Below are 18,967 nucleotides of genomic sequence, written 5' to 3'. Positions count from 1 at the left end.
AAAAAGGTACATATTGAGTATCCAGTTACCATATCCACATCCCATCACAAGGTTAATACAGAGCTTCCATCTTTGGTACAAGTCTTGAATCCAAAACCCCAGCTTGTACAAGCACATCTGCCTGATCCCAATACAAACTCTGCCTCACTATACGCTCCGCTCGAAAACATGCCACAACAACGATATTCACGGAGATATCACGACCCGTCGGCTGGACACCAGGTAGCAGCCAAGGTACTTCAGCCGAATGGCAAAACGAAAAGCGTATCTCGTCCACGATTTTATCCGTGCCTACTGTTCTTGACAGAAGACGGATATGCTGACTAGCGGGTCCAGCGGGGATAAATGCATGTTTAAAAAAGGACCGAAGGGTTTGGGGGTCAGTGCCTAGTATCACATTAGCAATGAAAAAAGCTTATATCAAATTGGCAAATAGAAAAGAGAAAGATTCACCTCCTGCTTTAGTGGGAACACACTCCACAGATAACCCCTCTTCATCTTGATCCTCACCTCGGCCGCCCATAATCTCAAAGGCAGACCTCGAGGTATCGATTCCGCTCTGCACTCTGGACTGATGCAACTCGGAAAGTATTCGCTGCCAATACTCTTCCCAAACCGTCTCAATGCCAACAACGGGCCAGTTACTCCCAACTCCAAATGCACGTCTTAAGCATCCTAGGACCCTGCTCCAAGACAAGTTCAAACTAACGTCGTCGCTTGGTATATCTTCCTTTTCTCGCTGGGTCTGGTGCCTGTATTCCGCGAACCCGGGCTGCGAATCTGGATATGTAAATACATGACACCGATGTCGCTTTTTATAGGTAACGTCGCCTTCAGAAGAGACTGTTATCCACGGCCAGAAGGTGCATGCACTTTCCATTTCCCCTGGAACGTGAATTTGAATCGGCAGGAAATTTGCCGCTGGGCCTGGTTGGAAGATTGTGTCTGTTTCTGAGCAAGCTGGAATACTGCATTCGCTTTCAATATCTGTGTCGGATTTATGAATGTGTGTTGGTGAAACGGGGTAGTATGCTATTAGAGCACATAGTCGTGGGAATGGGTTTGTTTTGCTTGCGATGAGATGGTGCGATACTAGGAGGTAGTATGCAGGTCGATTATATGCTGTCATCTAAGTTAGTTTAGGTCTTGGTAGATGAAACCAATCACCTGAGCGTTCCCTCCATCTATCAAACTTGGATATATGTACTCCAATCCGGCTTTAGAAAATTTCTATGTAACTTACCAACAATGGCATATCTCTCCCCAGTCTCCAAGTCATCCTCCCTCATATGGACCTTATTTTCCAACGTCTTACGGTCTTTCTCGGCATCTCCAGTGCACATAAAAGGCAAATATTCCACATCGAAGGCCTCAGCCCGAAATCGGCGGATAATCTCCGGGTCAAATTCCGGTGTATCAGATATCAAAATCAGACGGCGTGGCACTGGCTCCTCTGCTTCATAGTCATGTCGGCGAGAACGCTTTGTTGAAGCGGTGCTGTTTCTCCTATGCAGAACATGAGGATTGGATGGGCTATTCGGATCTTGGCCTGGGCCGCTTGTTCCGTTTTCGGGTACGTTGGAGCCTGTTGCCCGTCTAGTGAGGCGCTGGAAGACGTTGACCATGGTGACCGTTGGTTTTAAATGTGAATGGAATTCTTGAAGGGGATTCCCTGGCGCGTCTCAGGTGAAATCTAAATTCTATCGGACCAGGGGTATACTTGACAGGTCAACGCTTAGGGTTGTGACGTCGACGAGTACCGATAAGATCCCGGATGGAGTTGCTCCGAATGTATGATAATAGATTCATCCATCTGGGACATCCATACGTCTATTTCATAAATTCTATCAAAGGATCTGGCATCTATATACTACCTTTTAAGTGGAAGCTTAGCAGCCACTTTCGATCTTCGGCAACCTTCTCCGACCCCTGCCCGTCATCATTAAGATACCTTCTGTACGCATCCCGCAGAAGACTCTGTCGCGCGACTTCACAGTCGACACGAATATCCTCAATCAGTGCATCCATCGAGACGTAATCGAATTCTGGTCGGATATATCCGAGAATGAGCAGGTTGAGGTGAGTATTGTAGAAATCGGGGAGGCGGTTGAATTTGGGTTGAGGAACGGCCGTTGGAGATGGTTCAGTTAGGGCAGGCATGATATGAATTTCCTAAACCCCAATGATAAGTTATTATTGAAACCCCCGAGGCTGAGCCAATGGAGCGAAGGTCAAGAAGGAAATACTTACCACTGACCGCACGGTATTCTTATAGTAAGGATTATATCCAATGCTCAGGACTGCGGGCTGCACAACAGGCTCATTGGCCTTGCCCGTTTCGCCCGTTAATCCATTCTCGTGTGCAAAGTCCTTGGGGTCAAGTGCTACGACTCCGTAGTAGACGCCTGTTGTCAGATCAGGGTGTGTCTTGGATAAGTCGTCGGCAGGAATGTTGGCCGTCGGAATTCCTAGCTGCAAGGTATGTCTCAGTACGTCTTCATACGTATAAATGTGATCTATGCAAGGGAGGTGTGGTTCGGCATACGTCTTTGCTACCTCGGCCAAAGCCTTTGATCACCGGTCCAGACAACCGAATGGGGAACGGAGCGATAGGCCCAGCATCAGGGCCAGCAACGGGGTCGCGAGGTTTATCAGGTCTCATTGCGAAAAGTTTGTAGAGGAAGGCAAATCTTCTACAGAAGGTTCAGGCGATCAAGTGTGGTGATCAAGAATCAAGATTGTGCGATGTGGAGTCGACGCGGGGTGTTGTGTAAATGCAGATAGCGGAGCTGGCGGGGTAGCAATGCCGATCACAAAGGCTTAACCAGTCAATCGAAGCGAATAGGTGAGTTGCGGAACGGCCGGGTACCAGGGAAATCTAGTCAGAGGCGACAATGACGAGGAAACGTCAGATAGAAGCTGTTGGAAGCGGAGGAGCGGATTGAAGGTGGGGCTATCGATAAGCAAATCTCACACCTGAGGCATCTCTACCGGATGCATATGCAACTCAAATCGACTGATTGTGATAGGTAAATTCGTTTTCAAGATGATCGACATCCATGATAACCCAATCACACGGCAGGTTACTGATTGTACATTGAGATATGTCATGAATAACGGCATCGACAGTCAAAGGATAAATGGCATTAATCTCGTAAAAACACAATCCCAGCCCAAGATATCATTTTTAGCCTTTTGAGCGCCAGAAACACAAATAGAAAAAAAGAATCCAGCGACTCATGCTGGGCCATGAACCGCTAGACCTAAAAACACCAGATGTATGTACGATTAAGAACAAACACAGAATGGGGGGAATCATACAGTCCCACAAGAAACCAAAATATGTACCAGAAGCCCAGATCAAAGAGACAAAAGACTAGGGTCGTCCTAGTCAAGGGTATGAAGGGAATAACAAGAACAGCAGAAAAGTGCAGTACAAGAAAAAAGACAAGCTATCGTCCTATGAAAAGGACGAGAACTCCAAATCTGAGAATGGAGGAAATCAAATGCAGGGCAAGAACTATTTGCAGGATTAGTCCAACGCTTCTCTTGGTACAAGTCATGGGGTACTCACATTCATCACGATAAGCATCGGAATGTCGAATACATCTCGCTTAACTGTCCAGCAGTACGCGCACTCGACCTTGCCGTCCTTGAACCCCAACTGGTTCATTCCAGCCTCGCCAGCAATACCACCTTTGCGTAGGTGATTGTTCCACTTTCCATTGTCTTCCTGTGCCACCTCCATGTCTTCCTTGGTTTTATATTTTAGGAGCTTGCAGCGGGTCATTACACTACCGCGAGAATCACCAAATGCCAGACGTGCAAAATCTTCGTAGAACTCCACGACACTATCATCGTCGAGAAGTTCGGCCAGGAAAACTGGTTGCGGCCGGCCGTTGGTATTCTCCAGTGTTGAGCCGCGAGGTGTGAAGCTGCCACGCGAGCTAGTACCGGATGCCGGTTGAGATGTACCGCCGGTGTTGACATTAAGGTTGGCCTCTTTGCCCAACAATACATCCTTCTTCCATCCTGTCAATATGCTAAACTCTTTCCCAACGGCGGCAATTTCGCCCGTGCGTCGACAGACGATTGTTGGTGTACCGCATGCGTTAATGAAATCCTCATATTCCCAAAGCGTTCGTTGGAAACACTTCTCCATGAAAATCAAATCATCCCGATTGAGGGTCTTGGTGGTAGCAATGAAAGATGGTCTGATAGATGCCAAAGACTTAGCGATACGCACAGTCTTCTGTGGTGAGAAGCGACGCTGGATGAAAGCAGTGAGGTTATGGAAACCACTCGTGTAACCGTATGGCTCCTTGACACTCTCATATATTGACGAAGGATTCCGGTGACGTCGCTTAGGCCCGACATGTAATTGTTGGTGCTTCAAGCTGGGTGTGGTGATCACCGGTCGTTGTCCATTTGGCGCAAGACTGTTGGACTTGGGGCCGGCGTTGAACGACCCATCGTCAAAACCAGAGGTGGCCACATGTGGACTACTCGCCGATCCGGGGCTGGTGAAGTTGGCAGGACCACTTTCAATAGCAAAAGCATGTGGCCCATCTGCTTTCATGTGTCCCGTGAGCATGCCATTCTGGCCGTATACGCCGCTGACATTCACATGCGGCTGGCCCGAGGCCTGTCCAGTTGACCACTCGTTAAGCAGGGGATCACCAAACATGAACGGCTGAGTCCCCGGACTTTCGCCAAATCCAGGAGCTGGCGTGGAGAACTGCGCCGACCCACTGCGGCCCATCGACCCTCGCTGGGTGCCCGAGTCGGTAGGCGAATCTCCGGCCCCGGTCGCCATATGACCTAACATCCCGAACTCGAGAGCCCCATAACGGTTTTCAAAATTCATGCTGGATAAATCAAAGTTGAAAAGTGCGGGGTCACTGGGGTCGAAAAATGGCCCTGCAAACGGGTTTTGCGGTTGGGAGGTGTCTCCGGAGAGAGCGGCACTCGGGGTGGGCTGTTGGTTCACCGTGGACGATAAGCTGGGATTGCGACCATTCTGACTGGTCTTCAGGTTGTACGTAGGTGAAACAGGTGATTGGGTGGTGAAGGGACTTTGGCTCATAGCCGTTTCTTGGTACATGTTATAGGACCCTTGCGGCTGGGGTTGTGGCTGAGGCGTGGGGTAGAAATTGTTGTTGGCTTGCTGCTGTGAGGGTTGCTGGGGTTGTTGCTGCTGCGGCTGGGGCTGCTGCGGAGTGCTCGAGTTGGTACCATTCCTAGACATGGGCAAGCTATTTCGCATGGGAGTGTTATTAGGATAGAAGTTCCCGGGCACTCCGGGCATCAGTGCTCCGTCCGGAGCATCGTGCAGATACTTGGCCTTTTTACGGACACCGTCATGACAAGCATCTTGTAGACCCCGCTTAATACAGCGTTGACATGGTCGCTCGTCGCCTGACAAATAAGGATGTTAGCCAAGCAATTATTTCGTCCAAGTTTTTGTCGATCATGCTTACCGCACGTCAAGTGAGCTCGCTGACAGGCAAAGCAAGCTCGGCGGGCTTTCTTCCGTCGCGGTCGCGATGGATCTTTAGCATTCGCAGCTTTGCGATGCTCAGCCTTCACATCGCCATTACTCTTTTCTCTCCCGGAGTCTAGTGGCTCCGAGTGTTCGGTAATATCGGCGGAACCGCGATCGCCATCCATGGGGACCGGGGTGCCGTTCTTGGCTTCCACGTTCATTTCGTCATGTATTCCAGCACGGGGAAGTTTTAAAAAGAATGACACAAACGCGATCTGCGTGATATGTAAAATGCCCGGTATGCTATCCGAGGAGCTATATCAGCACCTTTGGTTCTTCGATCGCACGATCTCGATGTTGTGGCGACAGGACCATCCGCGCACTTGGATCGTCTCGGCAAATGGAGAGAGAGAGATCGGGGGATCCACGTGCTTGCGCAATTCTGGGCCGAGCAGAGATAAACGGTCGCTAATTGACAGCAGTGTGTGTTGAGCTCCTACTATCCACCAAGGTTGTCACTGGAGCTTGCGACGAATACTCGGCGTCTATTGTCGCGAGCGCGCGACCAATTCTGGCGGGGGAACGGAAGGCAGGTGTCGGGTTGAGTCACGGGTGTAACGAGGCACAATCGACTCGGCGTAAGACGTAACTGCAAAGATCTGACACATTGAAGGGCCGTGAAATTGTAAGCTTGATCAGAAGTCCACGCGACGAGGTGAGAAAAATGCCGCAACGGTTTCGGGCGCAGCTGAATTCGGGAGTGGAGAGAGAGAGCGGCAGTCTCGTCGGCTGCGGGGAAGCGGGAATGTATTCGGTCCGCACGAGGCAGTAGCAGAGGTGTCAAGCTAGACAACCTGAGAACTGTCGGAAAAATCCAAGAAAATAACGGAAGCCTGTCAGCTCTGCGCGGGGAAAAAAAGATGAAGGAGGTGGAGGGTCTGGGAATGGTAACTAACTTCGGAATGTTCCCGTGACTTTTGAGGTCTAAGCATCAACAGGCAGGACTTCAACCCGACCGATTGCTGCAAGAACCAAGACTGTGGATAGTAACTAGGATATTTCTTTGATCTCATTTCACACGATTTCTTTTATTGCTCTTTTTCCTAAAATATTCCGACATTATGAAGCATCCATGAACATGCATCTTCAACGCGGTAAGGCTGCCCAGGTGGATATAGTTCGAGGTTTCGTAACACGCCCGTTTCCCCCCCGTTTTTTACATAATTGCAGGCGAATTAAAATGGGAATTGATTCTCGTGTTTAGTCAAAAATACGAGTAAATTATAAGCGAAATCACATTATGCATTTGGTGGCACTGAGACTTGAGGGCAATTGGGCATAAAATCTTCTTCCTTTAATTCACATGCTGACGTTTGAGGCGTCAACGACTGGAGCGCGGCATTTGCAAAGTGGTACACCAGTTCCCATTTTTTTGACTAGTGAATCCTTACCCGGATTGGCTGCACCGGCAGATCGTACATCCCCACGACTGGGGCAGTTGCGCACGTGTGGAAAAACTATCTTGCTACATATCAAAAGAATATGAGTTTCTGTACTTGAAAAACGGGTTTGAAAGACTGGAAAAAAGTCTCAATCTCTTCATGCCCCCGCTTACAACCTTGTATTGTCCTAAGGTTCCGGATTTCTCCTCAAATAAGTCCCGTTTTGTCCCGAGGCTATGTGTTGGGGAGTGCCTCGGTTAGAGGGATTAAGTTAGGGTCAATCTGATCCCTAGGTCCAAGGCATTCTGTTCAACTGCCGTATAGGGGGATAGTACTAGGAACTGAAATCCAAGACCACATGATGCTCGTGATCTTTGCAACCGGCCTAGAACGGGAAGGGATGTCGGAGAATTGGATTCTGGCCCAAACCCACCCCAGGACAAAGAAATTGTGGGCCTTCTTGGCTTTGATCTAATCGCAACAAAGTCTAAATAGTAGGACTTAACTCGGATCAACAGCCGAAGCCGAGAGTATATGCCTCCAAACTCAGGAAAACGGAAATGGGTCTCCGCGTTCCAGGGGAAGCTGTCTACGATTTCTCTTGTTATCTACATTCTAAATCCAGCTGCGGACAGGACAACAGCTGGACTGCTGATATTTGAAAATGAGGACCGGCCAAATATGATCCCTTTAGCTTTAGGGGACCAATGCCCAGCCCAAGAATCGTTGTCACAGGATCACAAACCATACATGGGACGTTGGGAAGAGCGTTGAATTGCAACGCTACCTAAGAAAATTATGCAGGTGTCCCTCTCAAACTGCGCAATTGGGAGCAGAACCGTCTTGAATTAAAATAACGTACGGCGTAGATGCTCAGAGCACCTCAGTACATGCAGCAATTGACTTTTTTTTTTTCTCCGTGGAATAATATTCACGTCTGTTGGGTAGCAAAACGACTCTTTTGCCGGATACGGCTTCCATATTGGAAAAAAAGATACCTGAACAGACATCAGTAACGATATTCAAGGATCAAGCGATGTGATACTTGAGTTGGCCAACATCTGTGGCTGCATGCAGCCCCAATATCAAACCACACCCGAGCTAACTTTTCGAGGGCTTTCAATGCAGGGGAAATAAAGGCTCGATGGCCAAAGCACAGGAGATCAAGCTGAAGGTAGCTGGGATAACAAATCAAAACTTACGGAAAGGGAAGCATGACAAGGGTCAGAAAAGCCAGCAGCGATGTCGCCCAGTGATACCCAAGATTGTTATACACTGCAGTCGTCAGCCACAAGTTCACAAAATGATTGCTATTTTGACGGGACACAGAAGTGATAGTTGGCTTGTCTCACAAGAACGTCAAGAACGGCGCTGGACGCACAATGCATAGGTATGTCTTGCATTGCCGCATGTAGAGCACAGACCTTCAATTCTGGGCATGAAATCAAGAGACAAACTTACTTTGGATACCAAATAAGGGAAATATCCCTCCAAAGCTCGAACGCATAAAGCTATTCGCTGCTAGAGCGCTGGCGGCAAAAGTGGGATATGCATCAACCAGGAATGTGAAGATGCCCGCATATACCAGGATAACCCTAGTACCACAATCAGTTAATACCAGGTTCCAAGTGCTGAAACTGTCTCAAGCTATGGCAGGTCAACTTACCCTGCTCCGAACACAGCACTGCCGATGATAGGAGCAATCCAGTGCACGTCAGGATAGATTGTCCAGGCGAAAATGAAAAGCCCGATGGTGACCAAAGGCCCACCAAGAATCGCTAAACCGTCATGTTAGCACTGCCAATTCAAGTTTCCGGGTTGTTGGTCCTCACCTGGAGGAAGTCGCCATTCTGGCAGAAACTCATCGGACTGGTTTAACTTTTTCTGGAAGTTTCGTTCCAATCGCTGATAGTTGCGGCGCCAGAGCGGATCTGAAAGAATCGCAATAACCATACCCACAAAGAGACCCAAGAAGCACAGGCCCCGTTGCCATAGTGGAAACCCATAGACATGTTCGAAGATCAGTTGGAAGGCGCCGAAGAAGAGATAAAGAATCCCCAGCAGGATAGCAGAGAAGATACAGAGGCTCAAGCACATCGGCTCCAGTGCCAGCAAGAGAATGGGGCGATACATAGACCGCAAGACTGTCTGCGCTACAGACCGGTGCAACTTCTCAATTGGAGCAATGTATCGGTCGTCTCCGGTTTCTTTGCGAAGTTTTTGTGCCTTGCGTCTGAGAAGGCTAGAAAAAATGTCAGCAACTGAGTTCACACATCAAGAATAACACATACACTGGATGATAAGTCTCCGGTACAAGGAAGACCATCGAAACAAGCAGCACACCTGTCCAGATCAACAACACATAGAACGTCCATCGCCTGCCGGTCAAATTAGTTCGACTGTTTGATACTTTTCAAGAAGGACACATACCAATTGGTGAAATCGTTGATGAAGCCACCGACCCTATTGTTCCGCCGTTAGAAGATGAAACAAGCAGGCAAGTTGACAGACTCACAGAGGGCCTACTTCTGGTCCAATAAATGGACTGGCAGTATAAAGCATCATGGGAAATGCAAGCTCCTGTCGATTGAACATGTCGCCCACTGTGCCACCGGCAACACTGAGAAAAGCGCTTCCTGCTAGACCATTAAAAAAACGGCAGACCAGCATAGTTTGAATGTTCTTTGCCACGGCACACGGGATAAGCCATATCAGAAACAGCGAGAATGAGGTAATGTAGATATTCCTTCGGCCATAGAACTAGACACCATTAGCTTTCCTGCATACTGATGGAACAGATTGGGCTTACTTCGGAAAGTGGACTGAGAAAAAGCGGACCGATTCCTGGAATACAACAATCAGCAATGACCCCACGATGCTTTGGTATAGTAGAACCAACCGAGGCCCCAGATAAAGAATGACAATCCCAGCGTTGCCACTTCTTGGGAGCAGTTGAATTCTTTCATCAACTGATCATATGTCGTTGTGTACATGGAGGATGTGCACGTCCTGAACGGGTCAGTCTCGACTACAAACCTTTCAACAATCCAAAGTATACTCACACGCAGAGTGAGCCAGTCGAAACAATGATGACAATCATCCAGCGTCTAGCTTTGCTCATGTTCCTCGGGTTCATGGGATCATTCTCCTCCCAGCATACAGTATACCCATGATCACCATCTGCATCTTGTCCCGCTTCATTGCCCCCGCCTTCGAATTCGTCGCCACCAATGCTCACACCATCATTCAATGACCAGCTTCGCTCTAGGGAACGGGATCGGGAGTGGGAGCGCCTCGATAGCCGCTTTTCTGCCGCCACATCATGTTGCTCTTCGTTGGTTTTTAGGTGGGCGATCGGAGCGAAACCTGTATCTTGAGTTTCGGACCTGATGCGATCAAGCTCGTCGCCGCTTTTCTCATATGCAGAAGCGCGTTCACCGTCCATGGTTCTCTCATTTGCTGCTTCGGCGATATGACCGGATGGCAAATGAGATCTCCGCACGGGAATTGGAGCGAACAAAAGAGCGGGCAAACGGCAGCCACGAGTGGAGTGTCAGGACTGGATTGGAAGGCAGCTCAACACAAAGAGGATTCGCCTTCTGTTTAAAGTGAAATGACGTCTCTTTCATCGGTGTAGAGCTAGGCCGAGCTGATTAATCCAGGACCGCGCGGGCCGCAGATTGCATCAGTCGTTCTAGTCCACTTTTTGGTTTTTTGGTTAGTGTGGGTCATATCATAACCAAACCCAATTTTGGTTTGGGGTAACTCGGATCAAACAAGGTTGCATTAGGGACAAGGTTATTGTCCTACGCATATCTTATCATGTTCGTTTCTGTAAATAGCGAACTACAGGGGGAAAAAGCAATGAAACTACATCTTCTTAATTATCCGGCCCATCTCCGATTCGCTGAAAGATAACGGTTCGCGCGCATCAAACACGAACGACGATCTTTAAAATTTTTCCATATGCCGTACTAGGACTATTCTATTTATTTTCTGCTGAAGATGCTTCGTCAGACGTTCTTTTTGCGCCTTTGGTGCGCCTATACTCACTAAAAATAAAAAGAGATTGTTAGGGCACTGGAAATACTATCAACCCGAGGTGCCAGCTATGTAGCCCTTATCGTAGGACTCCCGCTGCTTGGCAGCCGCCAATCCCGAAACCAAGGCAGAGAGACTTATGGTAGACATTGGGTAGAGGATTGAATTTCAGATCATCAATGGAGTCAACTGGCGTACGTGCTTTCCTTCGACGTAGCCCGCATATTCGACGTACTTCCGACATGTTAATATCTATACAGTAAGCTAGATACCTCTTGACTCGCGGTTTCTCTAGAAGACATTCAGGCAGTGTTCTACTGGACCTCGGTTCCCGAAAGATGTCAAGTTGCACAGGGTATGTTCAATTAACTATGTTTCTAACACTACGGTCAACCCGTTCAGCAAAACGCCACAGCAGAAACGGAATCCAACATAAAGACATCATCAAATAAAAATCGCCATAGCACCGTTCTCCAACCCAATCCCAAACTCCAGACAAGCATCCAAAAAGGATACAATCTTCACATAAATATCGGATCTTCCAGCAACCCATAGACCGTAAATCAGCTGTACATGAATGTAAAAAGAATTGCGCCAGGGTATCCCAAACTTTTCTTCGGTTTCAGTATGGAAATTTTACCCTCTACAGAACCTGGCTCAGCTGGCTGGCAGCACCAGCAGCGTTCTCCTCGGCCCATGAGCCCCACAGTGCCTGCTTGCCACCGATCTTGAGGGGAGCGCCAATCGACTTGGAGGACTGGTCAACTTTGACAGCATCCTTAGTGGCCAATACCAAGACTTCAAAGAACATCTTCGTCGCGTCAGCCTTGCTGGAACGTTGTTCGGGAAGCAGATCCTGGAACAAGACACTCTTCTTCTGGGAAGATACGGGGTCACCCAACTGCTCGCGCAGAATGTGAACAGCATGCTTTGTGCCAATAGATACAGGCTCGTTGTCCACGGGGCAAATGGTGTCGTCCATTTCATCCAGAGGCGCATCCATGCCATCCTCGTCGCTGAGGTGCAGATCCTGGGCATCGTCTCCAGGGAAGTCAATTTCAGACCGCTGGTTGAGAGTGGTGTCGAGACCAATGCCCTCGTCAAGGGCAACAATAGCTTCATCGTCACCGAGTTCCAGCTCAGGAACATCGGCAGCCGCCACATCCATATCAGAGATACCACTGTCACGCTTTCGCTTCAGCTCGCCAGCCTTCTTCACCGAGTCTAGAGACAACAGCCCACGCAGCTCAGGAGCCCATCCACGGCCACGATCCTCACCAAAGATGCTGGAGACAAAGTCACCATTCTGTTGGCGAGTCATAAGAGTGAGAAGAACAGGGTCACGAGGCAGGAAAGAAGCGGGCTTGAGGATGGCCGAGCGATCAGCTTGCTGCTCCTTAACCTGGCTATTAGAGAAATGCGGGTTGATGTCTGCGGGAATAAGATCCTGGACCTTCTGGCGCTTGGCACGCTGAGCGTGCTGAGCTGCAGTAGCTTTGGGTGTGACAGAGATGTCGCGGTTGTATTCTTCTTCAAGCTGATGCATTTGAACAGAGCCTGCGTCGGACAAAGGGCTTTCGGTATCACGGTGGAATCGGTCACCATTGGCGCGGGGGGTCTGACCACCAAAATCATCCTCACCTCCAAAGTCCATTGGGGCATCCATGAGATCATTCATGTTGTCGTCATTATCAATATCCATGTTGTCTAACGGAGCACCATCATCGCCAATGTCGAGGGCCAGGTCATCGTTGTCAATAAGCTTTCCAGAGTCACTGTGAAGGTCCTCTTCCATAGGACGAGGTGCAGGGGCGTCTCGACCGATTTCCATTGTCGTGTCGTTCCCGAAAGGTTCACCAATATCCAGGTCAACCAAAGAGGGATCTTCGAGACGGAGAGGCTCCTGAGACATAGATCGGCGGAAACTGCTATCTCCTAATAGCTGACTACCAAAGTCCAATGAGCCAGGCTGTTTGCCTGCGGGCTCCAAGTCTAGATTCTGGGGAAACAGAAGAGATGTATCCAGGTTGGTGAACAGATCAGATTCGGTCAACACATCGGGCAGGGTGATGCCACCCGGCGCCACCACTGTTGTTGTCAAATCATTGTTGTTTGTGAGTCGGAAAGCCTGTTCCGCTTCCAGTTAGCAGTCGCGACATGTTTGCCCCGAGGGATTGAAGACATACCATTTTGATTTTCATCAAGGCTTCATTGCAATCATCCAAAAGATAGCGAGCTTTACGGCTGTAGATACGCACAACACCAAGCAGAAGCTGACCGCTCAGTCGCAAAGCCATGGGCGCTTGGCCCTGATCAACAATGGCATTGACACTACTTTCAATGTCGGACTGAAGAATGTGCGACTTGGACAGTTTGCGCTCGATGTTGGCCGACAGCCACACACGGGCCAGCGGGCCTGTCTTGGATAGGAGGGTTTCTGAGTAGAACATAGCGGCGATATGTCGTTGAGTAGCACTGTCAGAGGACGAGTGGGAATCCCAACGATGTGGAGAGATGAAACCCGCCCGGCGCGGGGTGAGGCGTAGCAGGAGATGACGCGCGTGAAGTGGCCGGGGAAAACAAAATACTCGTGCCGGGCTTTATGAAAGATCGCGTTTCCACAGGGAGAAAACGATGCTGTGCAAGGGCGACAGGTAAAGATACAAATTGAAGAGCACGTCGCGTTATAGTCACGTCGTTTGCACCGAGCGCGAGGAGACTAGTTGGCTGAGAAACCAAGAAGAACGAGGGATGCGCGTGGGAATTCGGGCAACAGCAAGTTATGCTGATATAATCAGGCAGGAATCGAGGGGGCTGGGGTTTGATATGATTGGCTGTAAAGAATGGTTTGGAGCTAGATCAAATGCAGTTGTTCCGGGTCAATTATTCTTCCGTGCTTTACCGGTCTAGTCCCAACAAGGTAAAGCATCATCATGGGACTTGGCTGTTTCCAACCGCTTTCGACGCTTGTGTGAGTCTCCAGTGCGAATTTTAGAGAACTGACTTGTTGCTTTTGTTTTATTGTCGTCTTATTTTTTTCTTATTTAATCTCCTGGTGTTCTCCGGGTTTGATTGGTCTCTGAATTTGTCGATCTTACGCGGTCCCCCAGTCCCCATCGGGTTCCATCGCAAGTCTGGAACGCCCCCCGTTTGAAGCTGCTGCCAGATCGCATCTCCTCCCAAACGTGTTCGCGCTTCCCCCCCAACAATTCCAATCTAGGCGGGATGAACAGTAGTTTACGATACATATAACGGTTTCTCTTTCATTTACATCGGGCTTCCTTCCCCAATCTCTTCGGAAAAAGCATGAGAGATGTCAAGGTCCGCGACACCCGCGTTGCCGCTGCATAATGCACAAACCTTCGATTCACCACGTCCCTCCTCCACCAACCCATTAGGCGGACGGCCAGGTGCTCCCTCATCGGTAAGTGAACAAGAAAGCATAATTCATTCCAACAACAATTTTTGTGGTTGGCTGTTCGTCTGAGGTATCACACCGCTAACTTTCAAATTCTTTGAGATAGACTTCCACCTCCACATACTCATGGCTCGAAACTCACGAAACTGCTGAACGATTACACACATCACTCCTACATGGATTGACGCCCGCCGAAGCGGAAATTCGTCTTGCCCGTGATGGCCCCAACGAGCTTCCCCACGAAGAACCGGAGCCCCTGTGGCTACGGTTCCTCAAACAATTCAAAGAAACCCTGATCCTTCTTCTCCTAGCCTCTGCGGGCATCTCATTTATCATGGGCAACTATGATGATGCTGTCAGTATTACCTTGGCAGTTACAATTGTGGTCACAGTTGGCTTCATTCAGGAATATCGATCAGAAAAATCGTTGGAGGCGTTGAGTCGCCTTGTCCCGCACTTCGCTCATCTTATCCGCGATATCCCATCAACTAGTACCGCTATCAATAATGCCACTCAGTCATCGCCAGGACCCCGAGAAGAAACTGAAGAGCTCAGGAGCAAGAGTCCGGGCGCCGCATCTGCCGCTATCAAAGCATCCTCTACCGTTCCTGCGAGCGAATTGGTGCCTGGAGATTTAGTCCTCTTCTCAACTGGTGACCGTATTCCTGCAGATATCCGGATCACCGCCGCAACCGATCTCACCATTGACGAATCGAACTTGACCGGTGAGAATGAACCGGTTGTGAAATATACCGCCGCCCTTCGCATCGCGCCAGGTGGAGCCTTACAACCTCTCAAGAACGTCAATCCCCCTCGGTCGCCATTTTACGATGCTCCCGCTAGTGGTGCTGTCGGTGCAGATGTCCGTTTAAATGAGCAGCATAATATTGCGTTCATGGGTACTCTGGTTCGCTCGGGATACGGTCAAGGTATTGTGATCTCAACCGGTGCGAAGACGGAATTTGGAAGTATTTCAGCCTCGCTTCAGGAAATTGAAAGTCCTCGGACTCCGTTGCAGTTGTCGATGGATCGCCTGGGTCAGGAATTGAGTTATATTTCGTTTGGTGTAATCGGTCTTATCGTGGTTATTGGCTTATTGCAGGGCCGCAAGTTGTTGGAAATGTTCACAATTGGCGTTTCACTCGCTGTTGCGGCCATTCCAGAAGGTTTGCCCATTATTGTGACCGTCACGCTTGCTCTGGGTGTCCTTCGTATGGCCAAGAGGGGCGCTATCATGCGCCGACTCCCCAGTGTGGAAACTCTTGGCTCCGTCAATGTTGTTTGCAGTGATAAGACTGGAACCCTCACGATGAACCACATGACTGTTACGAAGATGTGGCATTTTGATTGCGATGAAGCATTCGAGGTTCAGCGCGACATTGCCTCGACACTTTCACCAGGGCCGGCAGCACGCACTATTCTTAGGGTTGGAAACATTGCAAACAATGCTCGGCTCTCGCGCACTCACGCAAACTCTCCAGCTAGCGCCTCTTCCGCAGCAGTCTTGTCATCAACCGTCGACCGGGACTCGAGTGCTATCAAGAGTCGATGGGTTGGCCAGCCTACCGATGTCGCTATTTTGGACCTGTTGGATAACCTCGGAGAAGATGATGTCCGCGAGCGAATCAGCGCTCGTGTATCTGAAACCCCCTTCAGCTCTGAGCGAAAATGGATGGGTGTCATTATTGGCAGCGGTGCTCCTGGGGAAACCTATGGAGGGTCCAATGTGGCTTATATCAAGGGCGCTCTTGAGCAAGTTCTGGCTCGTTCGGACACATACCTGACCAAGGATGGTCGAGAGGTAATTCTGGACGAGCCTCGACGCAAGATTATCCGGGACGCGGCAGAGCACATGGCATCCGAGGGTCTTCGAGTTCTTGCCTTCGCCAGCGGTGCCGCGCGAGACGAATCCCGGGGTATGAAGGGATTCGGCAGCCGGTCTAGCACTCCTGTCTCCAAGTCCAGCAGCCCGAAGGATGACGATGATCGGTATAATGGATTGGTGTTTGCAGGATTGGTTGGAATGAACGATCCTCCTCGCAAGGATGTGCACAAGTCTATTCGACGTCTAATGGCTGGTGGAGTACGAGTCATTATGATTACAGGTGATGCCGAGACAACGGCCGTGGCTATTGCAAAGAAACTGGGAATGCCAATTAATGAATCTGCCGGGTCACGATCGGTCATGCGCGGTGATGAATTGGACCATATGACAACAGCGCAGCTCGCTCAGGCTATTTCGACCACATCTGTCTTTGCCCGTACCAGCCCCGATCACAAGATGAAAATTGTTCGCGCACTGCAGTCTCGTGGAGATGTGGTTGCCATGACTGGCGATGGTGTTAATGATGCCCCTGCTCTGAAGAAGGCTGATATTGGCATTTCAATGGGTCTTCTTGGCACCGACGTTGCCAAGGAAGCAGCAGATATGATTTTGACGGATGATGACTTCTCGACTATCCTTCGGGCCATTGAGCAAGGCAAGGGAATTTTTTATAATATTCAGAACTTCATTACTTTCCAGCTCAGCACCAGTGTGGCTGCGCTGAGTCTCGTGTTGCTCAGTACGACGCTCGGTTTCAAGAATCCACTGAATGCCATGCAGATCTTGTGGATTAGTGAGTTTCCCTTTCTCCGCTTCTTTCTTGGTTCTCTCTCTAACTGTGCTTCCAGATATTCTGATGGATGGCCCACCGGCCCAGTCCCTTGGTGTTGAGCCTGTTGACCCCATGATCATGAACCGGCCCCCGCGACCGAAGACCGCGCGGGTATTGACAAAACCGCTCATACAGCGCGTCCTTACTTCTGCCATGGTTATCATGCTAGGCACCCTCTCCATTTACATCCATGAAATGGGCGATGCGACCGATGGCCAGCCATTGGGCACCCGTTCCGGTGTGGTCACGGCCCACGACACCACTATGACATTCACCTGCTTTGTTCTCTTCGACATGTTCAATGCCCTGACCTGTCGCAGCGAAGGCAAGTCCGTGCTCCGAGGCGAAATCGATCTATTTGGAAACAAGATGTTCAACTACGCTGTCCTCGGCTCATTGGCCGGTCAAGCGTGTGTCATCTACCTTCCCTTCCTGCAACGCATTTTCCAAACCGAGCCGCTTGGCTTTGGATCCCTGCTTAAGCTTGTTTGTCTCGCGAGCACTGTATTCTGGGTCGATGAAGGCCGTAAGTATTATCATGCGCTCCGTCGTCGGGGTGGCCTCGGCGCTGGGTACAGCCTCAATGTTTGATATGATAATTGGGCTATTGGGTGGTTTGTTGCACTTATACTGTGTTCAAGTTGAAATCCCAGAACGGGTGTGTAACCTATTTGATGGGATGATATCCCCTATACATAATAGAGTTGGGGAAAGACGCATGTTGGTGGCTCGTATGCTTTGGTACACGGGCCTGTAAATCTAATGATATTCATGTTTGTTCTGATTTGTTCCTATGAAATCGGCTTATCTGACCAGTGTTGTATCCTTGGTATGCAGTGTAGTGCAGCATTGTTTGGGTGACTCTTTGCTTAAATGTACTCATCCGTTCCAATTAACAGATCGAAATGCTTCCTTCTGGCCCTTTGCCCCAGTCGTGATGGCCAATGTAAAGACGTAGATCGGATAGGAAATCGATATAAATCTCCACGGCCTAATCTAATTTTTTGTAGGAAGAAGAAAATTTTCAGATAATATCGGTATTCAACAAAATTCGTTCAGTCTTCTCTCCACGTGCCAAAAGGTACTGATTAAAAATATCACCAAAAAAAATTGACCGACGCAGGGGTCGAACCTGCAATCTCTTGATTCGTAGTCAAGCGCCTTGCCATTGGGCCAGCCGGCCTTGTTGAAGAGAGACCCGTAGCTGGCTATAAGAGTGGAGTTGCAACGACAGTAGTCAGACCATTCATCTCGTATATGTAATCCGCCCGAGGTCGCCACTGCGCGATCGGGGTGGCAATCAGGTGGCAACTTTCCCCGCCCGAATCACTTGGCTGGATTTCATCGATTTGCTCCATCTATTTCTAGACATTGAATTTGATCTAGTACGGTTAGTTTCGGAAAATTATTTATTGTGGGCTGGTTGTGCCTAGGCGTGGCTGTCCACCTGGGGGCTTTTAGGATTCGCAATATATACCCGCACCAATATATACATCTTGGTATATTCATTCCAGAATCCTAGCCCAATACAAGTCAACCCATATATAGTACAGTAAATCCGTTGTTCACCTGGTTTTAAATTTAGTACTTATATTTTGCATGACATGCCGGGACCTTTCTTAGTGTAATTCGCACGAAAGTCATATACGCATGATACCACTCACTCTACGCTCATCTACCCCTAGCAATAAGGATATTTTTTCATGCATGACTCTTAAGCGCTTGAGCTCACAATATATCCCAAGGCTTCTCATCTTAATAGTTGCATCTTACCCGCGATATGATAGAGAACCAGTCACTAACCATAACTCAAATAGCCGCAGAAGCCGAATGCAGCAAGGTCACGATCATAGACGTTCGCCAAGCAATAGACTATGTAAAGTGTAGGGTGAACTTAGCCGAGATAACTAGACAAAATCAAAAT

General features: G+C 49.2%; 6 protein-coding genes across 6 annotated transcripts; 1 reads left to right on the top strand and 5 right to left on the bottom strand.

Annotated features, from left to right (window-relative positions):
• Positions 1-52: 52 nt before the first annotated feature.
• On the bottom strand, positions 53-1,625 carry N7484_008913 (dienelactone hydrolase; the record flags this gene model as incomplete). Its single annotated transcript, XM_057119300.1, has 3 exons — positions 53-387; positions 454-1,122; positions 1,244-1,625. The coding sequence occupies 3 exons, from the start codon at positions 1,623-1,625 to the stop codon at positions 53-55; spliced, it is 1,386 nt and encodes a 461-aa protein (XP_056968855.1).
• Positions 1,626-1,863: 238 nt separating this feature from the next.
• On the bottom strand, positions 1,864-2,662 carry fmn1 (riboflavin kinase; the record flags this gene model as incomplete). The annotated part of the gene is made up of 3 exons (XM_057119299.1): positions 1,864-2,172; positions 2,251-2,472; positions 2,546-2,662. The coding sequence occupies 3 exons, from the start codon at positions 2,660-2,662 to the stop codon at positions 1,864-1,866; spliced, it is 648 nt and encodes a 215-aa protein (XP_056968854.1).
• Positions 2,663-3,502: 840 nt separating this feature from the next.
• On the bottom strand, positions 3,503-5,706 carry N7484_008911 (uncharacterized protein; the record flags this gene model as incomplete). Its single annotated transcript, XM_057119298.1, has 3 exons — positions 3,503-3,520; positions 3,575-5,418; positions 5,481-5,706. The coding sequence occupies 3 exons, from the start codon at positions 5,704-5,706 to the stop codon at positions 3,503-3,505; spliced, it is 2,088 nt and encodes a 695-aa protein (XP_056968853.1).
• A 2,152-nt stretch (positions 5,707-7,858) lies between these two features.
• Positions 7,859-10,372, bottom strand: N7484_008910 (MFS transporter; the record flags this gene model as incomplete). Its single annotated transcript, XM_057119297.1, has 11 exons — positions 7,859-7,925; positions 8,130-8,202; positions 8,389-8,522; positions 8,594-8,705; positions 8,760-9,169; positions 9,219-9,305; positions 9,358-9,390; positions 9,443-9,687; positions 9,737-9,771; positions 9,827-9,936; positions 9,990-10,372. The coding sequence occupies 11 exons, from the start codon at positions 10,370-10,372 to the stop codon at positions 7,859-7,861; spliced, it is 1,689 nt and encodes a 562-aa protein (XP_056968852.1).
• Positions 10,373-11,611: 1,239 nt separating this feature from the next.
• On the bottom strand, positions 11,612-13,418 carry N7484_008909 (kleisin alpha; the record flags this gene model as incomplete). Its single annotated transcript, XM_057119296.1, has 2 exons — positions 11,612-13,096; positions 13,155-13,418. 2 exons carry the CDS (start codon positions 13,416-13,418, stop codon positions 11,612-11,614), a joined length of 1,749 nt encoding a protein of 582 aa, XP_056968851.1.
• Positions 13,419-14,281: 863 nt separating this feature from the next.
• pmr1 (Ca(2+)/Mn(2+)-transporting P-type ATPase PMR1) lies at positions 14,282-17,634 on the top strand (the record flags this gene model as incomplete). The annotated part of the gene is made up of 3 exons (XM_057119295.1): positions 14,282-14,392; positions 14,493-17,004; positions 17,060-17,634. 3 exons carry the CDS (start codon positions 14,282-14,284, stop codon positions 17,632-17,634), a joined length of 3,198 nt encoding a protein of 1,065 aa, XP_056968850.1.
• Positions 17,635-18,967: the final 1,333 nt, after the last annotated feature.

This window comes from Penicillium longicatenatum (genome assembly GCF_028827895.1).
Source record: "Penicillium longicatenatum strain IBT 33135 chromosome Unknown contig_6_segment0_segment0, whole genome shotgun sequence".
NCBI lineage: Eukaryota > Fungi > Ascomycota > Eurotiomycetes > Eurotiales > Aspergillaceae > Penicillium > Penicillium longicatenatum.
The sequence above is the reverse complement of the archived record's forward strand: the minus strand, read 5'-3'. Positions and strand labels throughout refer to the sequence as shown.